At 45.7% G+C, this 20,300-nt stretch overlaps 2 protein-coding genes across 4 annotated transcripts in view; both read left to right on the forward strand.

Annotated features, from left to right (window-relative positions):
• Positions 1-14,724, forward strand: part of LOC125449464 (gastrula zinc finger protein XlCGF26.1-like) — a 53,248-nt gene extending 38,524 nt beyond the window's left edge. Inside the window, exon 3 of the mRNA XM_048525274.2 lies at positions 14,611-14,724. The gene's annotated coding sequence lies outside the window, so the exon portion shown is untranslated. The remainder of the gene's footprint in view (positions 1-14,610) is intronic.
• LOC125449467 (gastrula zinc finger protein XlCGF8.2DB-like) lies at positions 13,072-16,024 on the forward strand. Of its 3 annotated transcripts, none has more exons than XM_048525278.2 (2): positions 13,072-13,117; positions 14,611-16,024. In XM_048525278.2, the coding sequence occupies exon 2, from the start codon at positions 14,718-14,720 to the stop codon at positions 15,591-15,593; it is 876 nt and encodes a 291-aa protein (XP_048381235.1). In that variant the 5' UTR covers positions 13,072-13,117; positions 14,611-14,717; the 3' UTR covers positions 15,594-16,024. The 3 variants fall into 3 exon arrangements, with proteins under 3 accessions (XP_048381235.1, XP_048381236.1, XP_048381237.1); XM_048525279.2 differs by having other exon boundaries at positions 13,076-13,146; XM_048525280.2 differs by lacking the exon at positions 13,072-13,117 and adding an exon at positions 13,379-13,601.
• Positions 16,025-20,300: the final 4,276 nt, after the last annotated feature.

Below are 20,300 nucleotides of genomic sequence, written 5' to 3' on the forward strand. Positions count from 1 at the left end.
CTGGCACTGTTTTGTTTACCTATTTTAATGGTCAGCCTTGTGTGCACTGTGATCATAGAGTAGTCAGTGCTCCACATTGTGGCCTGGGCAACCTCACTTCAAATCCAAATCACAGCAGTGGTTATTCTTTGCAATTTACTCCGTGGAGCACTTGTTAATGGAACATGGGATAGAATGCATTATTTTCTGTGAAAATATACACCGAGGTGAATTTGTCCTTCAAACCTCTGCTCTTTCACATGTCTGCGTTCAATGCTCCAGAATTCAAACCCATGTCGTTTTGGAGAATTTTTTTCCCTCCAACAATCTCACACCCTGTTGCATGTCCCTCTTTCCATTTCACTGAGCATTGCATAGAGTGATGGATCATAGAGCCAGAGAGTAAATAGCTCATTCTCAGATCATTCTGTCCGACATGTCCATGTCGATCAAGTTTCCCAAACTAAACTGATACTATTTGTGTGCATTAGAATGTGTTGATATTCCAGAATGCCAAAAGCAGTGCCAGATATAGACAATAAGGCACACAGGTGATAGGCAGTGATGGGAATATCACGATTGCTCATGCCTTCCCTTGGTAACACTCCCCAAAATATTGTCACTATTGTCCATTCATTGTTGATCACCATGGCCTGGAAGAAGCCACTCAATGGGGAAGAGGGGGAGAGGGAACGCTGAGAATTAGAATCAGTTACAACCCTCCCTCGCTCTGAAAACTCCTCCATCCACAAATACTTCCCTCATTTTGTAACCTTCTAGAGCACCTTAATCCCCTTCTCTCCCTCTGTAACCTCCTCCAGATCCTACACTCTGCGCTATGTCTGTAACATCATCCTTCACCTGAATCCTACCCTCCCTCTGTTACTTCCTCCAGCACCAACACCCCTCCCTTTCTCTGTAACCTGCTCTGTCACCGATATCCCTCCCTTTCTCTGTAACCTACTCTATCACCAACACCTCTCCCTTTCTCTGTAACCTACTCTATCACCAAGGCCCCTCCCTTTCTCTGTAACCTACTGTATCACCAACACCCCTCCCTTTCTCTGTAACCTGCTCTATCACAAAAACCTCTCCCTTTCTCTGTAACCTACTCTATCACGAATACCTCTCCCTTTCTCTGTAACCTGCTCTATCACCAACACCTTTCCCTTTCTCTGTAACCTACTCTATCACCAAGACCCCTCCCTTTCTCTGTAAACTTGTCACCGACACCCCTCTACCCCTGCAGATTGAGCCACTCACACTGAGACCAATGATGGAATTTCCTCTCTATATATTACTCAAGCTATCCCTAGTCTGTGTAAACCAAGCTGACTGAGCCCACTCACAGATGCAATGAGCTACCTGTACTCAGTATATTTTTTCTCTCTGTTCCTGGTCTGTGTTAACCCAGCTGACTGAACATGCTGTGATAGCAGATCATGCAGCAGGAGCATGCTGTGCCCATAACACAGATGGCGATGGATCAAAACCATCCTGTGCTATTTGAGAGTCGCAATTGCTGCGTGTGTGGTCGCACCTGCCAGTGTCATTATGTTCGGTGCACTCCATTTTGATCAGTTTTCTGCTTCATGTAACATGATGCATCTGAAAGAAACAAGTCTTATTGGTACACGGGCCAAGTTTGCAAAGTTGAGGTGATACGTGAATGAAGATCTGAATGGTCTCCTTTCTCTTTTGGCCTGCTCTGAGCTGTTCTGGAAAAGCTGCCCAGTGAGCTGGGAACAGACTGGTGAAGTTGAAACACATTAGCTGCAGTGTGCTTCACTGCAGGACACCCTTCTGTCATTAACTCCCCCTGCTGTTTCAAATAGCAGCGTCCTCTGAGCAACACAAAAGTGTTGGTAATGACCAGGGGATTAGTATATCGGTGACAGCATCACAGATCTTCATTGTTAGGACTGATTTCACCATTCCTGAATAATAACAGAGATAAAAGGAGTTACAGTGGACTCAGTGGGCTAAACAGCTTTTTTTCCTGCTCAGTAATGATGCCATGAGTTTATGACTGTCACTCACTGACTTTAAAAGAGTTGATGGCACATTTTTAACCCTCCCTTCCCTGCTGAACTGTCTGCAGCCCTGCAGCTGAAGTCTGTCAGTGAGCGTTTCTCTCAGATATTGTTATTTTTGGAACAGTTGGTGTCAGATATTAACTCCTGCCCAGTCACTGCAAACAAACTAATGCTCGCTTTACAAGAGTCTTTCTGCAGGATTGCTGTGTGGTGATGAATCCTGAACCCCAAACAGACTGCACAAAAGCGTTCTCGTTTCTGAGTCTCTGGTGTCCATTTCTCTCTGTATCAGCAGCTCTGCATCTCTCTGTCTGGGATAAGAGACTTTTGGAGGGCATTCTCAATCAAAGTTGTTAAATTCTTGCGCATGCTACTGACTCCACCCGTTCCAAGTGTTTGTGAGGGAGCAGAAGTGTGCATGCGTGATGCGCAGCCCCCAGCACTGCCTGCAATTGAAGAAAATCGTTTCTTAATCTGCCAATGGACAGAGCACATTCTTAGGGGAAGGGAATAACTGAAACTCTTTTCTGCTTTGAATTTATGGAGCATCGTGGAACTTACTTCGTCTTCCCCGAGTTGCAGGGTTGGATCCCTGTTTTAACCAAAGCCTCATTGCTCTAGGAGTTTCATTCTCACTTTGGGGATTGTACATTGCAGATATGCGAGAGGTCTGGGGCACAAATCCCAGATGAGCCCTGATTGCTTGTCTTCAATATCTCCATATCAGCTTTCTGAAAAAATAACAAGCTGTGTTCAATTAAATTGAACCTCTTGAATTAGGGATGGGGCAGAGATACCATTGCAGTGAACATAGCAAAGCAAAACAGGTTTTGAAAGAGAAAACAAGTGTTCCAGGAATTTTTCCCAGGCAATCCAACCTTGAATGAATCCTCCTGCTGGATTGTTGCATTTTTCTGGACATCAAACATCAGGAAACAGGGACATGAAGTGATTGGAGACAGCACTGAACAGGTTTGTGAGAATGGAGCCATGTACTCGGAATGACAGTAATGAAGATAGATTGGAAAGTTGGGATGGTTGTCCTCGGAGAACAGAAGGCTGAAATTTGGTCTGATTGAAGCTTTCAAAGTCATGAGGTATCCAGATAGAATAAATAGGGAGAAAATGATCCCATGCATGCAAGGATCTAGAACCATTAGGCGGAGATTTATAGTCATTCAGAAAAGAAGCAAAAGTGACATGAGCAAAAACATTTTCACACAGGGAGTGATTAGGATCTATAAATAGCTGACAGTGATGAAGAGGCAGAATCAATTGAATCAAGAGGGAGTTGGATGTTATGTTAAAAGTTAAAAAAAATGGGCAGAATTACAGGCCTGATGAGAATGGTACTAAAAGAGATGCTCATATACTCATTGTGGAGAGCCAACACAGGTAAGTTGGGTTGCATGTACTCCATGCGTACTGTGACAAATTTGTAATTATTAGTAAAATCAGAGTTGGACCAACAGAATGTGAGAGGTTAGGCAAAGGTTATAGTTACACAGCTGGGACAGAATATTGCACAACAACAGTAAAGATCTTTTGACATTGCTCTGGATGGTTTGTGCCACAAGCCAGATGGAAAACTGAATACTTGTCTGAAAAACACCCATGATGCACTAGCAGAACACCACTGTGGGGGAGCATGCTGGACCTAGAATCAAGAAGTTGACCGATTGAAACCATCCTTTGCTAATTGAGAGTTCCAACTGTCAAGTGTGTGTGCCATGCCTGCCAACATTACAATGTTCTGCACATTCCATTTTGATCAGCTTACCACTTCATGTAACACAATACATCGAACACATTGGTGGCAACATGTCCGATGCACCGGGCACCCTGCAGTAAATCCCCATGTTTTTTGAAACAGCAGTTTCCACCGGGTGACATCAAAATTTGTGAATGACAAAGGAATTAGTATATTGTAGTCAGCATCATGACACAGACATTATTATTGCACCATTATTAGGACAGATATCCCTGTTCCTGAATAATGATAGAATGTGGGAAGTTAGACAAAGGTTATATTTTCACGGCCGGCACATATCTGAAGTTTTCTGAAGTTCATGTGATATTTAATTTTTTTCCTATGAACTTTATTTGCAGATCTGTGAGTAATGGTCTAAACCCAACCCCTCCCACGACCTCAAACAAAATGAAGGCTCCACTGTTTTGTAACAGTCATCACAACATCCCAGCCCTTGTCCTGTGTGACTCCATAACAGTCTGTAGTTTCTTCATTATTTGTCTCCATAGCAACAGGAACCACAAACGAACACGAGGCCATTCTCGAGGCTGGCCCTCTAATGGGACATTGAGGGAATGCTGCACTGAGCCAGATAGAATCCATAACAGGGAACTTAGGCAGCTTTGGCCACAAACTTCCAATGCTCCTCATATTGGAAAGGTTCTAAAGGACTGACAGGTTGAAAATGTTGCAGTCCTGTACGAAAGATCAGCAATCACAGCCAAACAACTGAGAATCAGTGTTGATAAAAAGTTGAAGCCAATAATCCAGGACAATGATCTTATTCACTTCAACTATTCCATGTAGTGGCAAACTTCACATTCTCACCATTCTCTGGGTGAAGAAATTTCCTCGACACTGCCTGTTGTATTTCTTGGTAATCGTCTTACGCGGCAATCTCCAGTTATGCTTCTTTTTTCCCCTAAAACAGGAGACATTCTGTTTTCTTCCTGTGTATCAAACCATTTCAATTTTAAACACCTGGGCTAGGTCAGACATCTCTTAGGTCAAGAGAAAAGAGATTCAGTCCGTTCATCCTTTCTTGGCACATAAACTAATACATTTCAGGTGTCATTCTTGTAGATCACCTCTCAGGAACCTTCTTCATTGTCTATGTCCTTTCTGTAACAGTTACCAGGACTGATCTAAATGTGATCTGACTAAGGATTTATACAGCTTGGGTGGAACTTTCCTGCTTTTCAATGCTATCCTTTAGAAACAAAGCCTTGTGCTTTGATTGCTGTGTTGTGTTTTTTTCTGGTGTCTAATGCAACTTTTAGCAATTGGTGTATTTGTTCTTCGAGTTCCCTTTATTCTTCTACCACACTGACACTGTCCATAAGACCATAAGACATAGGAGTGGAAGTAAGGCCATTCGGCCCATCAAGTCCACTCCACCATTTAAATCATGGCTGATGGGCATTTCAACACCACTTCCCTGCACTCTCCCTGTAGCCCTTGATTCCTTTTGAGATCAAGAATTTGATACCACAAAGTAATAAGTGACCTCCCTGCCAAAATCTACTTTGTCACATTTCTTGATGTTGAATTTCATTTGCCAATTATTGTCCATTCTATAAGTTTGTTCATGCCTTCCTCTAATTTATTGCATTCTGGCTCAAGAATGACCAAACCCCGCACTTTGACGTTTCTGTAAACTTGAGGTTGTGCATTTGATTCCAAAGTCCAGATCATTAATTTAATTATGAATCATTGTGGTGCCAGCACTGATCTTCGTGAAATATCACTTCGCTGCTCCAGTTTTTGGTCTTGAAATCAGCTAGAAATCCATTCTGCCCTTTGTCCCCAAACTCTATTCTGTGACTTTATTCCTCCATCTATCAATTGGAACGCAATTGATGGCCTTTTCAAAATCCAGACATAAGTTTGCCTACTTTCTTTGAAAAGTCAATTTCATAACAAAGGTATCACAGTGAAGAATGTGTAAGTCAATCAGAATTTTCAACAAGGATTAATCAGCACTTTTTAACTGGAGCTGTCAATTATGTGACTTTTTCGATGCGATTTGGTGGTTTTGCATGGAAGTCAATTTAGGATTGAAATAAAAGTTCATAATACTTTAAACCAGTTCATTTTGGAGATTTCTTGAATTAAGGATCACAGAAGATGCTTCTAAGAAGATACATTCCAGCCTGATAATCTGAGACATATCCAGAATATTGAATTCCAGCCATTTATAGAGTTTGTTAATATCAGAATCAAAACAAATGTTATCAGGCATGATTAAATGCAGAAATAAAATCAGAATTCAACTCCTACAGATGCTTCTGAACAAACTTCTCTCAAACCATTCACTGTTCCTCAGGCTATCCCCAAGACTGACAGTGAACATACTCAGAGCGCTGGCCACTCCTGTTCCTGTGCACTGGGCTCCCACGCTCATTGATAGGCAGCTTTCTGCAGCACGGGACAGTCTGTGTGAGGCGGGCGCAGTTTCAAAGTCTGCAGATGATATGAAACTTGGAAGCCTTGTAATTTGTGAAGAACTCCAACAGGACATAGACAAACTGGTGGAATGGGCAGTTAGCTAGCAGATGAAGTTCAATGCAAAGAAAATTGAGGTGATACTTACTGCTAGGATGAACATGGCAGGCAACACCAAATGAACAGTATGATTCTTAAGTGTGTGCAGGAGCAGATGAACCTGGTTGTATATGGGCATAGTTCATTGTAAGTGGCAAGGTTGGTGGCGAGAGCGGTTAATAAAACACAGTGTCCTGGGCTTTATTAATAGTGGCACTGATTGCAAGAATCAGGACATTATTCTGAACTTATAAAAATACATTCGTTAGATCTCAGCTGGAGTATTGTGTACACTAATGGGTACCACACTATAGTAAGAGTGTGACTGGACTGGAGCGTGGGCAGAAGAGGTTTACAAGAGTGGTTCTGGGCATGGCAAACTTCAGTTATGAGGATAGAACCATCAAAAAATTACAGAACTGAAAGGGGTCATTCAGTCCATTGTCTGCATTAACTGAATAAATTAGCTTCCTGCTCAAATTCCACTTTGTCCACAGTCTTACAGGTTATAAGACTTCAGATGCAGATCCAGGTTCCTTTAAATGAACTGACAATATTGACCTCAATTGTCAAACTGGAGAGCGAAAATGCAAATGCCCACTACACTCTGAGTGCAAAGATTTTCTCAATCCCCTCTAATTCTTCTACCAATCACCTTAAATCTGTGCCCCGATAACTGACATCTACACTAGGGAAAACAGGTCTTACCTGTCCACTCTATGTCGCCCTTCATTATTTTGTGCACCTTGATTTCATCAAACCTCAGCCTTCTTTATTCCAGTGAAAACATACCTAACATATCTTTCCTCATAGCTGCAATTTTCAAGCCTTGGTAACATTCATGTGATTCTCCTCTGTGTTCTCTCTTCTCAAATTATATCATTCGTATAATGCAGTGGGCAATACTGTACACAAAACAGCAGCTGCGACTTAAGCAGTCTTGTATAGCTCCATCATTACATCACTGTTTTTGCATCCAATACTTTGTCAAATGAAGGAAAGCATCCCCTTTGTATCCTTCACTGCCTTATCAGCCTGCTGTGCCACTTTGAACATGTACTTCAGCATCTCTCAATTTGTACCCCACTTATCGAGCTCCATTTATTTTGTATTTTGCTTTATTTGCTCTCCTCAAATTAATAGCCTCGCACTTCTGAAGGCTGAATTCCATTTGCTGTTTTTCAACTCACAAATAAAGCATTCTGTATCAACAGCCATCCTCTTCTGCTTATCAACTACCAGGTCAATTTTTGTCATCTGCAAGTTTACTTGATCATGTCTCTCACATTTAAGTCTAAATTATAAATATGTACAACAAACATTAAGGGGCCAAACACTGAGCCCTCCAGGACATCACTGGAAGCTGTTTCCCATTTGCAAAAATATCTGCAATCATTAAGCATTTTTTTCTTGTCACTGAGCCAATGTTGGATCAAACATGTTACCCTGTAGACCATGGGCCATAATTTTCCACCAGTCTCATTAGTGGAACCTTGTCAACACAGAAAACATCCACTGCTCTAATTTCAATCCTCCTTGTCATTTCCTTAAAAAGTTTAGCAATGTTAGTAAGTTGTCACCTTTTAATACAAGCTGTTACCCAAAGTCAATCATCACAGTTCCCAGTCACTGCTCCAAGCCAAAATAAAAGAATAAAATGAAAATAATTAAAAAGAAGTGAAAGCTCTAACATTATCCCTACAATCTCCTACCTCATTGGTGGACAACCGTGACTCCATCCGTCACAGAGAAAGCTGCAGCTGAAGCTTGAGAAGAAAGTGACACTTGCAGAAGTGTTTGTCTGGGACACATGGTGAGTCCATGACATACTGCAAGATATACAATGCTCGTGGCCAAGTCGATCTGCCATTCCTTAACTTGAAAAATGACTTATTCCATTAGAATAGTCAAAAACCTAACAAGACTCACCAATGACCTCTCACCTGTAACAGATAAGAGCCAAGGTGGATGAAAAAAGGAACAGCTCCTCTCCCCACACCACCCTTCCTCAGTGAACTTTAGACTCCAATAACCAAAGCAGTATTCAGTGCAGACAAAGCAGAACTGAGGGAGGGCACCATTTCTTTGTCCTATAAACAACTGACTCTAGAATCTCACAGAAAAGAGAGTAAACCAGCCACTAATTAACTCATGGTAATAAAATGTGAGGCTGGATGAACACAGCAGGCCAAGCAGCATCTCAGGAGCACAAAAGCTGACGTTTCGGGCCTAGACCCTTCATCAGAGGAAGGGTCTAGGCCCGAAACGTCAGCTTTTGTGCTCCTGAGATGCTGCTTGGCCTGCTGTGTTCATCCAGCCTCACATTTTATTATCTTGGAATCTCCAGCATCTGCAGTTCCCATTATCTCTGATACTAATTAACTCATGACAGCTTTTCTCAGATTCTCTGGTCCGATTCAACAGGGAACAAAAGCTTAACTTTTCTTAACTTGAAATGCATTATTTAATTAATTGCAAAATTACAGGGAAAACTAGACTTCACATAAATAAGGAACACTTCAGACTCTCACACTCACCAACTCCCAGTGCACACCGATATCAAGTTTTAGGATTGTTCCTTTTGGAATGAAAAGGCTCAGTAGAACCCAGACAGAAGGTTTCAAAATCATGAGCAGTCTGAATAGACCAAACAGGGAGAAACCATTCCTGCTATAAAAGGATTAAGAGCGGCAGTACACAAAATTTGCAGTGATTTGCAAACATAATGTGAGAAAACACTTTGCACACAAGTGGTTTAGGTTTGAAGTGACCTGCTTGGATTTTGGTGGAAACAGGTTCAATTGAGGCACCCGAGAGAGCATTAGATTGTTATTTCAATAGCAACACTATGCAAGGGCATGAAGACAAAGATAGTCTGCACTAAGGCATAATGTTCATTTGATAAAGCTGAAGCATTCATAGCCATCCACAACCAGAAGTGCTTAGTGGATTGTTCACCTTTGCCATCTCCAGTGGCGGCCAGGATTACAAATACCAGTCTTCAGCAAATTTGGACCACTCCATATGATATCAAGAAATGGTTGGAGATATTGGATACTGCAAAGACTATGGGCCCTGACAATATTCCAGCATTAGTACTGAAGACTTGTACTCCAGAACTTGTCACTTGCCCTAGCCATGCTGTTCCAGTACAGTATGACACTGGCATCTACTGACAATGTGGAAAGTTGTCCAAACATATCCCGTACGCATGAATCAGGACAAATACAACCCTGCAAATTATTTCCCCATCAGTCTACTCTTGATCACCAGCAAAACAAGGAAAGGTACCATCAATAGTGCTGTCAAACAGAACCTGCTTATCAATAACCTGCTCAGTGACATCCAGTTTGGATTATGCCAGGGCCACTGAGCTCATTAGCTCATTACAGCCTTGGTTCAAACATGGGCAAAAGAACTGAATTCCAGAGGTGAAGTGAGAGCGACAGCTCTTGACAACACGGCTACATTCAACCGAGTGTGACATCAAGGAGCCGTAGTGAAACTGGAATCAATGGGTATCAGGCGCAAACTCTCTGCTGGCTGTAGTTATGACTCACCCAGGGAAAGATGGTTGTGTTTTTTGGAGGTCAGATATCTAAGCTCTAGGCCATCTCTGCAGGAGCTCCTCAGTGTAGTGTCCTAGGTGCAACTATCGTCAGCTGCTCATCAATGACTTTCCTTCCAGCATAAGGTCAGAAGTGGGGATGTTTACCAATGATTGCACAACATTAAGGTGCTGTGTTCCAGTTGCAATTTGATTGGTCAAGCTACTCGATATTAAGCAAAACACAATTCAGTCAAACACTACAGTTAAAATACAACAGAAAGAAGAGGAAGGAGAAAATATATTGCAGTTGCAGGAATCTGTACTGAATACAAAAAATGCTGGAGATCACAGCAGGTCAGGCAGCATCCACGGAGAGAAAGCAAGATAACATTTCAAGTCTAGATGACTTTTCATCAGAGCTGGCGTGAAATGTTTCCAAAAGAAAGAGATTTAACTTATCAGCTCTGTTGGAAAAATTAATAGGATAATAAATTACGTTACTACTAAACAGTAACAGTTCCAAAATGGTAAAATCCCAAAAACACATTCTTGGTGAAAAGGCAAATACAGAAAAAAACAGATTGTCTCACGTGCAATCCTATCTGCAAGAAAGAGCTACATCCAGAGAGAGATACAGAGTGTAGCATCTGAGAGAGATTCACTGCCTTCCAATCCTGCTGAGACATCAGCCACAACTGCTGAAAGCTAATTAAAAGTCCTGGATCTGTGAGAGCTTGTCTACACCCACTCAGGTGCTTCTATTGTTCTACATTTTAAGAAAAAAAAGCCCCATGGCCTCATAAATAAACACCTTTCCTTGCAACCGCAGGAGGTGCTACAGCTGTTTCTACACCTCCCCCCTCACCTCCATCCGAGGCCCCAAAAAATCCTTCCACATCAGACAGATGTTCACCTGCACATCTGCTAATGTGGTCTACTGCATCTGCTGCTCCCGATGTGGCCTCCCCTACATCGATGAGACCAAGTGGAGGTTCGGAGACCACTTTGTGGAGTGCGAACCACTTCAACTCCCCCTCCCGAGATGACATGTCCATCCTGGGCCTCCTCCAGAGTCACAACTGGAAACTGGAAGAGCAGCACCTCATATTTCTCATTGGTTTCAATGTGGACTTTACTAGTTTCAAAATCTCCCCACCCCCGATCTCATCCCATGACCAACCCTCCCTCTCAAACCCACCTCCTTGACCTGGCACAAATTGTCCATCTTCTCTCCCACCTATCCACTCCTCCCACCTCACTGACCAATCCCCACCACTACCCACTTGCACTCACCCATCACCATCCCAACTACCTTCCCCAGGCCCACCCCTCCTCTCTATTTTTTTCTGAACTGGCTTCTCCATTCCAATTTCTGAAGAAAGGTCCCAACCTGAAATAACAACGTGCAGATCTGATGAACACAGCAGGCCAAGCAGCAGCACAGGAGCAGGAAGGCTGACATTTCGGGCCTTGACCCTTCTTCAGAAATTTTTTTCAGAAGATTTTCTTAAGAAGGGTCTGAACCCAAAACGTCAGCCTTCCTGCTCCTCTGATGCTGCTTGGCCTGCAGTGTTCATCAGCTCTGTACGTTGTTATTTCAGATTCTCCAGAATCTGCAATTGCTACTATCCCCCAACCTGAAATGTCAGCTTTCATGCTCCCTCTGATGCTGCCTGGCCTGCTGTGTTTCTCCAGCTCCATGCTGTGTTATCTCTGACTCCAGCATCGGCAGCTCTTACAATCCCCGAGGCCTCATAAATTGTTTATCTTCTCATAGACTGCTCACCTCCTGTCAGTTTCCCTCCAAGCCACTTACCATCCTGACTTGAAAATGTATCGCCATTCCTTCACTATCACTGGGTCAAAATCCTGGAATTCCCTCCCTATCAGCAGTACAGGTATATCTATAGATGTGGATTGAAACGGTTCAAGGTGGCAGCTCACCACCACCTTTTCAAGGGCAACTAGAGATGGGCAACAAAATACTGGTCAGCCAGTGATGCCCATGTCCCACGAGTGAATGAAAAATATCTGGAGACCTTGTGCAGGCTGGATGGCCTCTCCTGTGCTGCAACAGCTTTATAATTCTGTCAATGGTGTGGGCGGGGATATGGTATATCCAACACTGAGAAAGAATAAAACATAATACAGGGCATCAGAAACCTTGCAGACTTGAACAGTGAAATGGTAAATGAACTTTGACAAAGACAATATGCGATGATGCACTTTGGTCGGCAAATACAAACATCACCTGTTTCTCAGAGAACCGGAAAGTGAATGGTGCTAAGCAATCTCAGGTGTTTGCTTAACCTGCATTTTTGGATGATATCACACAGAAAATTAGATCTTACACTCACATAACATACAATCAGCTCTCTCACACACAACCGTTTAACACACGCAGAGCAACCTATCCGCTGCACCATTGACCTTGTGTGAGACAAAGTTTAGAAACACTGACCCACCAATTCTAGCAAAGCATCTCTTGAGGCAAAGATTTCACTTGACCCATTGACAAAAGTTTCCCTACGAACCCTATGTAAAAGAAGTTTGCAGAATTCATCACGATGGGTTCAGGTGAGAAAATTTATCTTCCTGTTTCCTCTTCCTTGAGTGTCGCAGGTTCTCCCAGCTATACATTGGCCACTTTCAAGATGACTGCATTAAGTGCACACCTGTCATCAACGTAGGGATAAGGTGTTTCAGTCTTAAGGAAAGACTGGCGAAATTGCGACTATTTTCCTTAAAGAAAAGGCGGAGGAGAGATTGAATAAAAATTTTCAGAATCATGAGAGGTCTGGGCAAGAGTAGATGGGGAGAAGCCATCTCGTATCTCGTAAATAGATTAACAACCAGAGGGAAATGTTGTAAAGCGTTTTGCAAAATGAGCAGATGCGAGTTGAGAATAAAGTTTTTCACGCAGTCTGTATTTAGGATCTGAGATACATCGCCTGGACCTGCGGTGCAGGCAGATTTATTTGAAGGTTTCGAGAGGGGGTTAGATTTTTTTTAAAAACGGGAACAACGTGCAGGGGATTGGAATGGAGTCCAATTGCTGCAGCTAAGGGTCAGTGTAACTGCAATGGGCAGAATGTCCTCCTTTTACCCCGGACCAATTCCGGGGCGGAGCTGGAGGACTTGGGTGGCTGTTGTCCTCCTACCAATCAGGGGACACGGTCCTAAAACGTAGCGCCAAACAAACACACTGCGCAGGCGCATGCTGTCGGATGGGAGGGCGACAAAGCCCAGCTTCCAGAGGTATGAGTCAGAAAATGGGAAGAAACCGGGTATGATAATAGAGCCACTGTGTACTCCCGGAATTTATAAACATCGGAACTGTGTCCAGACGTAAACTAGATGCTCCAGGTCCTACGTTTGTGACAAACCGGGAAATAGTTACGTGTCTTTGGCGGCGAAAGGGCCGGCATCTTTATTAGGGGCAACAATTAATGAATGCGCAGTGGCCATCTTTTATAGGGGCTAGTTGCAGCGGTGCGCATGTGCACCCTTAATGTTTTGAGGGGTTTGGAGAGGGTTCATGACTAGTGAACTCAAACCGAATCTGTCTCATCTGCAGTTTTAGATTTGAACTGACAGGGATAACTTTTTCATAGACTAATACAATAGCAGAATTTGAAGATAGGGAGCTCGATCCAAGACGCATACTTCTCGTAGTCACTCGATCCCTCAGGAGCGGATATATCTTTGTCTCTGACTGTCAATTCAAACAGGAGTGGGCCAGGTAATGGGGGAAGGAGGTAGATAAGAGTTTAAATTGAGGTGCTGCTTGACTGTAAGTCCCTGAGGACTGTGTGATCGGGGATAAAGTAACCAGGAACCTGTGTAGGTTATTGAGCGAATAAGAACACCAGTCTTTGTGGGTCAGTGTTGACAATGCTAATGGGGGAGTGATTGAGACTGGGAGCCTGTTTTTGAGTGGAGCGTGGTGATCAGAACGTGAATGAAATTTAGTTACAGAGGTCATCATCAGCAGAAATTTTGACAGTTGCAAGTTTCTGGAGCATTGAGTGTGGGACACCAGTCAGGTGGTATATTTGTCTAGACCAGTGTAGAGGTAACAAAGGAAAGATCAGTTTTCCAGAAGTAGATGAGTTGAGACAGAGGACAAGTTAAGTTATGCTACTTCAATGGAAAAAGGCAACCTGGACAATAATACAAAACTGTGGTCAATATTAGTTGGGGGTGAAATAAGACACTACATTTGTGAACGGTTTAGTTTACCCTCAACAGGGAATGGATTTGCCGGTTTGAGGGTGGTATGTGGAAACTGAAGAGAATGGCTTTACTGTTGAAATATTTAAATAGAGGACATTTCTGCTCATCCATTACTGGAAGTCAGACAAGTTAGGGTGATGTGTGATCTGAAGGGGAATTTTGAGGCTGCTCAGGTCCTTACAGGTAGAGGTTGAAAGTTTGAGAGTCTTTCAAAGTGTTGATTGATATATTATGAAAATAGATGTATAAATTGTCTCCATTGCCCCTGCCTATTCTACTCTGTCATTTTTCTCCTCCGATTGAAATCAAAGTCTTGTGTCAAGTGAGACCAGGTGAAAAGTTCCCTTTCCCTAATAGAAATGAGTGACTCTGTTGAGTTTTTATGACTCTCTGACTGTTCTTATGGTCACCTCCCTAATGCCAGCCCCAAAAAGGCCAGGTTCATTCATATCAGTTTTACAAACTGCCTTTATTTTTGTGGATCAACTTTCATTCTCTTTTCCCTGTTTTCATAGACTATTGGAAGGGAAGGATTTGCAGACTGGAAGCCCAAACCAACATCACGCCAGGACCTGACAGCAGCCCATTTTGTTTGTGACCTAAATATCATTGGATTTTGAATATGGAAGGAAATTGCGGTATTCACATTGGAGAAGAAGTGTATACATGTTCTGTGTGTGGACAAGGCTTCAGCCAATCATCTGAACTGTTGAGACACACATCTGGTCACACTGGGGAGAAACCATGGAAATGTGGAGACTGTGGGAAGGGATTCAACTATCCAGTTGAGCTGGAATCTCATCGGCGCAGTCACACTGGAGAGAGGCCATTCACCTGCTCGGAGTGTGGGAAAGGGTTCACTTTGTCATGCAACCTATTGGCTCACCAGCGAGTTCATTCTGATCAGAGACCATTTACATGTCCAGAGTGTGGGAAGAGCTTTAAAAGTTCAGGGGAGCTGATGCGTCATCAACGTGTTCACACTGATGAGAGGCCATTCAGGTGCTCTCACTGTGGGAATGGGTTCAGGCAATTATCTGACCTCACTGTGCACCAGCGCACTCACACCGGGGAAAGCCCGTTCACCTGTACAGAATGTGGGAAGGGATTCACTCGGTCATCCCGCTTGCTAACTCATCGGCACACTCACACTGGGGAGAGGCCATTCACCTGCCCTGAGTGTGGGAAGGGATTCACTAATTCATCTAACCTGTTGAAACACCAACAGGTTCACACTGGGGAGAGGCCGTTCACCTGCCCTGACTGTGGGAAGGGGTTCACTCGGTCGACTGATCTGCTGCAACACCGTCTAGTTCACACTGGGGAGAGACCGTTCACTTGCCCTGAGTGTGGGAAGGCATTTACTCAATCATCTACCCTGCTGACCCACCAGCGAGTTCACAGTGGGGAGAGACCATTCATCTGCTCTGTGTGTGGAAAGAGATTTGCTCACTCATCCACTCTGTTGAGGCACCAGCAAATTCACAAACTGCAATGATGGATAGTCATGATAATCACATTCAGGACTGAACAATATTCATTGGGATCACTTTCTGCTGAAACTAAAAACATCAACCCACTTTTCAAGAATATTAATTCTGGACAAAAACCAAATCAACTCAGTGTTAAATAAACAGTGTTGCATCATTTTAAAATCTATAACATAAGTCTTTTCCTTGAGGGATGCCTTCCCTCTCCCCGTTTCCTCAATTCTCACCTCCAACAAGAATAAGGAGCATGAACCACTTTGAGGATGTGGCAAGGGGAAAGAACACTACATGTTGTATATTTGAATTTTCAACAAGCATTCAATAAGGTGCCGTGTAAAAAGTTTCTGTACAAAGTAGGAGCTCATGTTATATACTGTCATGAATTGAATTGAGTCATTTACTGACATGTGTATTCAATATTAAAATCCAGTGAAAAGTATGTACATATGTAGTGCTATTCACATTAACTTAGAATAAGATAAGAAAAAAAAACTTGAGAGAGTCTAACTTTCCTTTCTATTGCCGCAGTCCCACTCAGGGCTTTCCATCCTTCACCGTGCCACTGCCAGTGTCCAGCTCTGGGTTGCCTCACAGGCCCGCTCTGGCCAGCCAACTCTTGATCCGCTGTTGTCGCTCCGGCCCACACTCGATTTTCTGTCACTGCAGGTCACAACCCACGCATTCAGCTCATGCCATCTGGTTCCCAGTCACAACCTGGTTCCATCCTGACTCCTTAGGTAGGTATTTAAAAGGGGTTGGAGGTTTATAGAATAACTATAGAGGGAGAGAGAGAAAATAAAGGAAGGGTGAAGAAAGAAAGAGAGCGAGAGAACTGACAAGCAGAGTGTAGCTCCGAATGCAGTTTCACCTACTGAGCTGATAAAATGTGAGGCTGGATGAACACAGCAGGCCAAGCAGCATCTCAGGAGCACAAAAGCTGACGTTTCGGGCCTAGACCCTTCATCAGAGAGGGGGATGGGGGGAGGGAACTGGAATAAATAGGGAGAGAGGGGGAGGCGGACCGAAGATGGAGAGCAAAGAAGATAGGTGGAGAGGGTGTAGGTGGGGAGGTAGGGAGGGGATAGGTCAGTCCAGGGAAGACGGACAGGTCAAGGAGGTGGGATGAGGTTAGTAGGTAGCTGGGGGTGCGGCTGGGGGTGGGAGGAAGGGATGGGTGAGAGGAAGAACCGGTTAGGGAGGCAGAGACAGGTTGGACTGGTTTTGGGATGCAGTGGGTGGGGGGGAAGAGCTGGGCTGGTTGTGTGGTGCAGTGGGGGGAGGGGATGAACTGGGCTGGTTTAGGGATGCAGTGGGGGAAGGGGAGATTTTGAAACTGGTGAAGTCCACATTGATACCATATGGCTGCAGGGTTCCCAGGCGGAATATGAGTTGCTGTTCCTGCAACCTTCGGGTGGCATCATTGTGGCAGTGCAGGAGGCCCATGATGGACATGTCATCAAGAGAATGGGAGGGGGAGTGGAAATGGTTTGCGACTGGGAGGTGCAGTTGTTTGTTGCGAACTGAGCGGAGGTGTTCTGCAAAGCGGTCCCCAAGCCTCCGCTTGGTTTCCCCAATGTAGAGAAAGCCGCACCGGGTACAGTGGATGCAGTATACCACATTGGCAGATGTGCAGGTGAACCTCTGCTTAATGTGGAATGTCATCTTGGGGCCTGGGATGGGGGTGAGGGAGGAGGTGTGGGGACAAGTGTAGCATTTCCTGCGGTTGCAGGGGAAGGTGCCGGGTGTGGTGGGGTTGGAGGGCAGTGTGGAGCGAACAAGGGAGTCACGGAGAGAGTGGTCTCTCCGGAAAGCAGACAGGGGTGGGGATGGAAAAATGTCTTGGGTGGTGGGGTCGGATTGTAAATGGCGGAAGTGTCGGAGGATAATGCGTTGTATCCGGAGGTTGGTAGGGTGGTGTGTGAGAACGAGGGGGATCCTCTTGGGGCGGTTGTGGCGGGGGCGGGGTGTGAGGGATGTGTCGCGGGAAATGCGGGAGACGCGGTCAAGGGCGTTCTCAATCACCGTGGGGGGGAAGTTGCGGTCCTTAAAGAACTTGGACATCTGGGATGTGCGGGAGTGGAATGTCTTATCGTGGGAGCAGATGCGGCGGAGGCGGAGGAATTGGGAATAGGGGATGGAGTTTTTGCAGGAGGGTGGGTGGGAGGAGGTGTATTCTAGGTAGCCCTCCGCTCCCTCCGCTCCAACCCCAACCTCACCATCAAACCCGCAGACAAGGGTGGCGCAGTGGTAGTATGGCGTACTGACCTCTACATCGCCGAGGCCAGACGCCAACTCTCCGACACCACCTCCTACCGCCTCCTCGATCATGACCCCACACCCGAGCACCAAACCATCATCTCCAACACCATTCATGACCTCATCACCTCAGGGGACCTCCCACCCACAGCCTCCAACCTCATTGTTCCCCAACCCCGCACAGCCCGTTTCTATCTCCTTCCCAAAATCCACAAACCTGCCTGCCCTGGTCGACCCATCGTCTCAGCCTGCTCCTGCCCCACCGAACTCATCTCCACCTATCTGGACTCCATTTTCTCCCCTTTGGTCCAGGAACTCCCCACCTATGTCCGTGACACCACCCACGCCCTCCACCTCCTCCAGGACTTCCAATTCCCTGGCCCCCAACACCTCATATTCACCATGGACGTCCAGTCCCTGTACACCTGCATTCCGCATGGAGATGGCCTCAAGGCCCTCCGCTTCTTCCTGTCCCGCAGGCCCGACCAGGCCCCCTCCACCGACACTCTCATCCGCCTAGCGGAACTCGTCCTCACACTCAACAACTTCTCTTTTGACTCCTCCCACTTCCTACAGACTAAGGGGGTGGCCATGGGCACCCGCATGGGCCCCAGCTATGCCTGCCTCTTTGTAGGTTACGTGGAACAGTCCATCTTCCGCACCTACACAGGCCCCAAACCCCACCTCTTCCTCCGGTACATTGATGACTGTATTGGCGCCGCCTCTTGCTCCCCAGAGGAGCTCGAACAGTTCATCCACTTCACCAACACCTTCCACCCCAACCTTCAGTTCACCTGGGCCATCTCCAACACATCCCTCACCTTCCTGGACCTCTCAGTCTCCATCTCAGGCAACCAGCTTGTAACTGATGTCCATTTCAAGCCCACCGACTCCCACAGCTACCTAGAATACACCTCCTCCCACCCACCCTCCTGCAAAAACTCCATCCCCTATTCCCAATTCCTCCGCCTCCGCCGCATCTGCTCCCACGATAAGACATTCCACTCCCGCACATCCCAGATGTCCAAGTTCTTTAAGGACCGCAACTTCCCCCCCACGGTGATTGAGAACGCCCTTGACCGCGTCTCCCGCATTTCCCGCGACACATCCCTCACACCCCGCCCCCGCCACAACCGCCCCAAGAGGATCCCCCTCGTTCTCACACACCACCCTACCAACCTCCGGATACAACGCATTATCCTCCGACACTTCCGCCATTTACAATCCGACCCCACCACCCAAGACATTTTTCCATCCCCACCCCTGTCTGCTTTCCGGAGAGACCACTCTCTCCGTGACTCCCTTGTTCGCTCCACACTGCCCTCCAACCCCACCACACCCGGCACCTTCCCCTGCAACCGCAGGAAATGCTACACTTGTCCCCACACCTCCTCCCTCACCCCCATCCCAGGCCCCAAGATGACATTCCACATTAAGCAGAGGTTCACCTGCACATCTGCCAATGTGGTATACTGCATCCACTGTACCCGGTGCGGCTTCCTCTACATTGGGGAAACCAAGCGGAGGCTTGGGGACCGCTTTGCAGAACACCTCCGCTCAGTTCGCAACAAACAACTGCACCTCCCAGTCGCAAACCATTTCCACTCCCCCTCCCATTCTCTTGATGACATGTCCATCATGGGCCTCCTGCACTGCCACAATGATGCCACCCGAAGGTTGCAGGAACAGCAACTCATATTCCGCCTGGGAACCCTGCAGCCATATGGTATCAATGTGGACTTCACCAGTTTCAAAATCTCCCCTTCCCCCACTGCATCCCTAAACCAGCCCAGTTCATCCCCTCCCCCCACTGCACCACACAACCAGCCCAGCTCTTCCCCCCCACCCACTGCATCCCAAAACCAGTCCAACCTGTCTCTGCCTCCCTAACCGGTTCTTCCTCTCACCCATCCCTTCCTCCCACCCCCAGCCGCACCCCCAAATACCTACTAACCTCATCCCACCTCCTTGACCTGTCCGTATTCCCTGGACTGACCTATCCCCTCCCTACCTCCCGACCTATACTCTCTCCACCTATCTTCTTTGCTCTCCATCTTCGGTCCGCCTCCCCCTCTCTCCCTATTTATTCCAGTTCCCTCCCCCCATCCCCCTCTCTGATGAAGGGTCTAGGCCCGAAACGTCAGCTTTTGTGCTCCTGAGATGCTGCTTGGCCTGCTGTGTTCATCCAGCCTCACATTTTATCATCTTGGAATCTCCAGCATCTGCAGTTCCCATTATCTCTCACCTACTGAGCTGTCTGGTTTTCATGAAAACGTTTTGTCTTCGTTCTAGGTGACGTTGTCAGAGCTGTGTAACCTCCACTGAAACACTGTTGTTCTGTCCTGCTCTGAATTTATATGTTTGGGTCTGTTCTGGTGGCAGTCTTGCTTCTGGTTTTGTACTGTAGTGGTATATAGATGGAGTCTATTTCAACACGTTTGTTTATCACATCAGTAGTT

This window comes from Stegostoma tigrinum, chromosome 42 (assembly GCF_030684315.1).
Source record: "Stegostoma tigrinum isolate sSteTig4 chromosome 42, sSteTig4.hap1, whole genome shotgun sequence".
NCBI classification, from domain to species: Eukaryota; Metazoa; Chordata; class Chondrichthyes; order Orectolobiformes; family Stegostomatidae; genus Stegostoma; species Stegostoma tigrinum.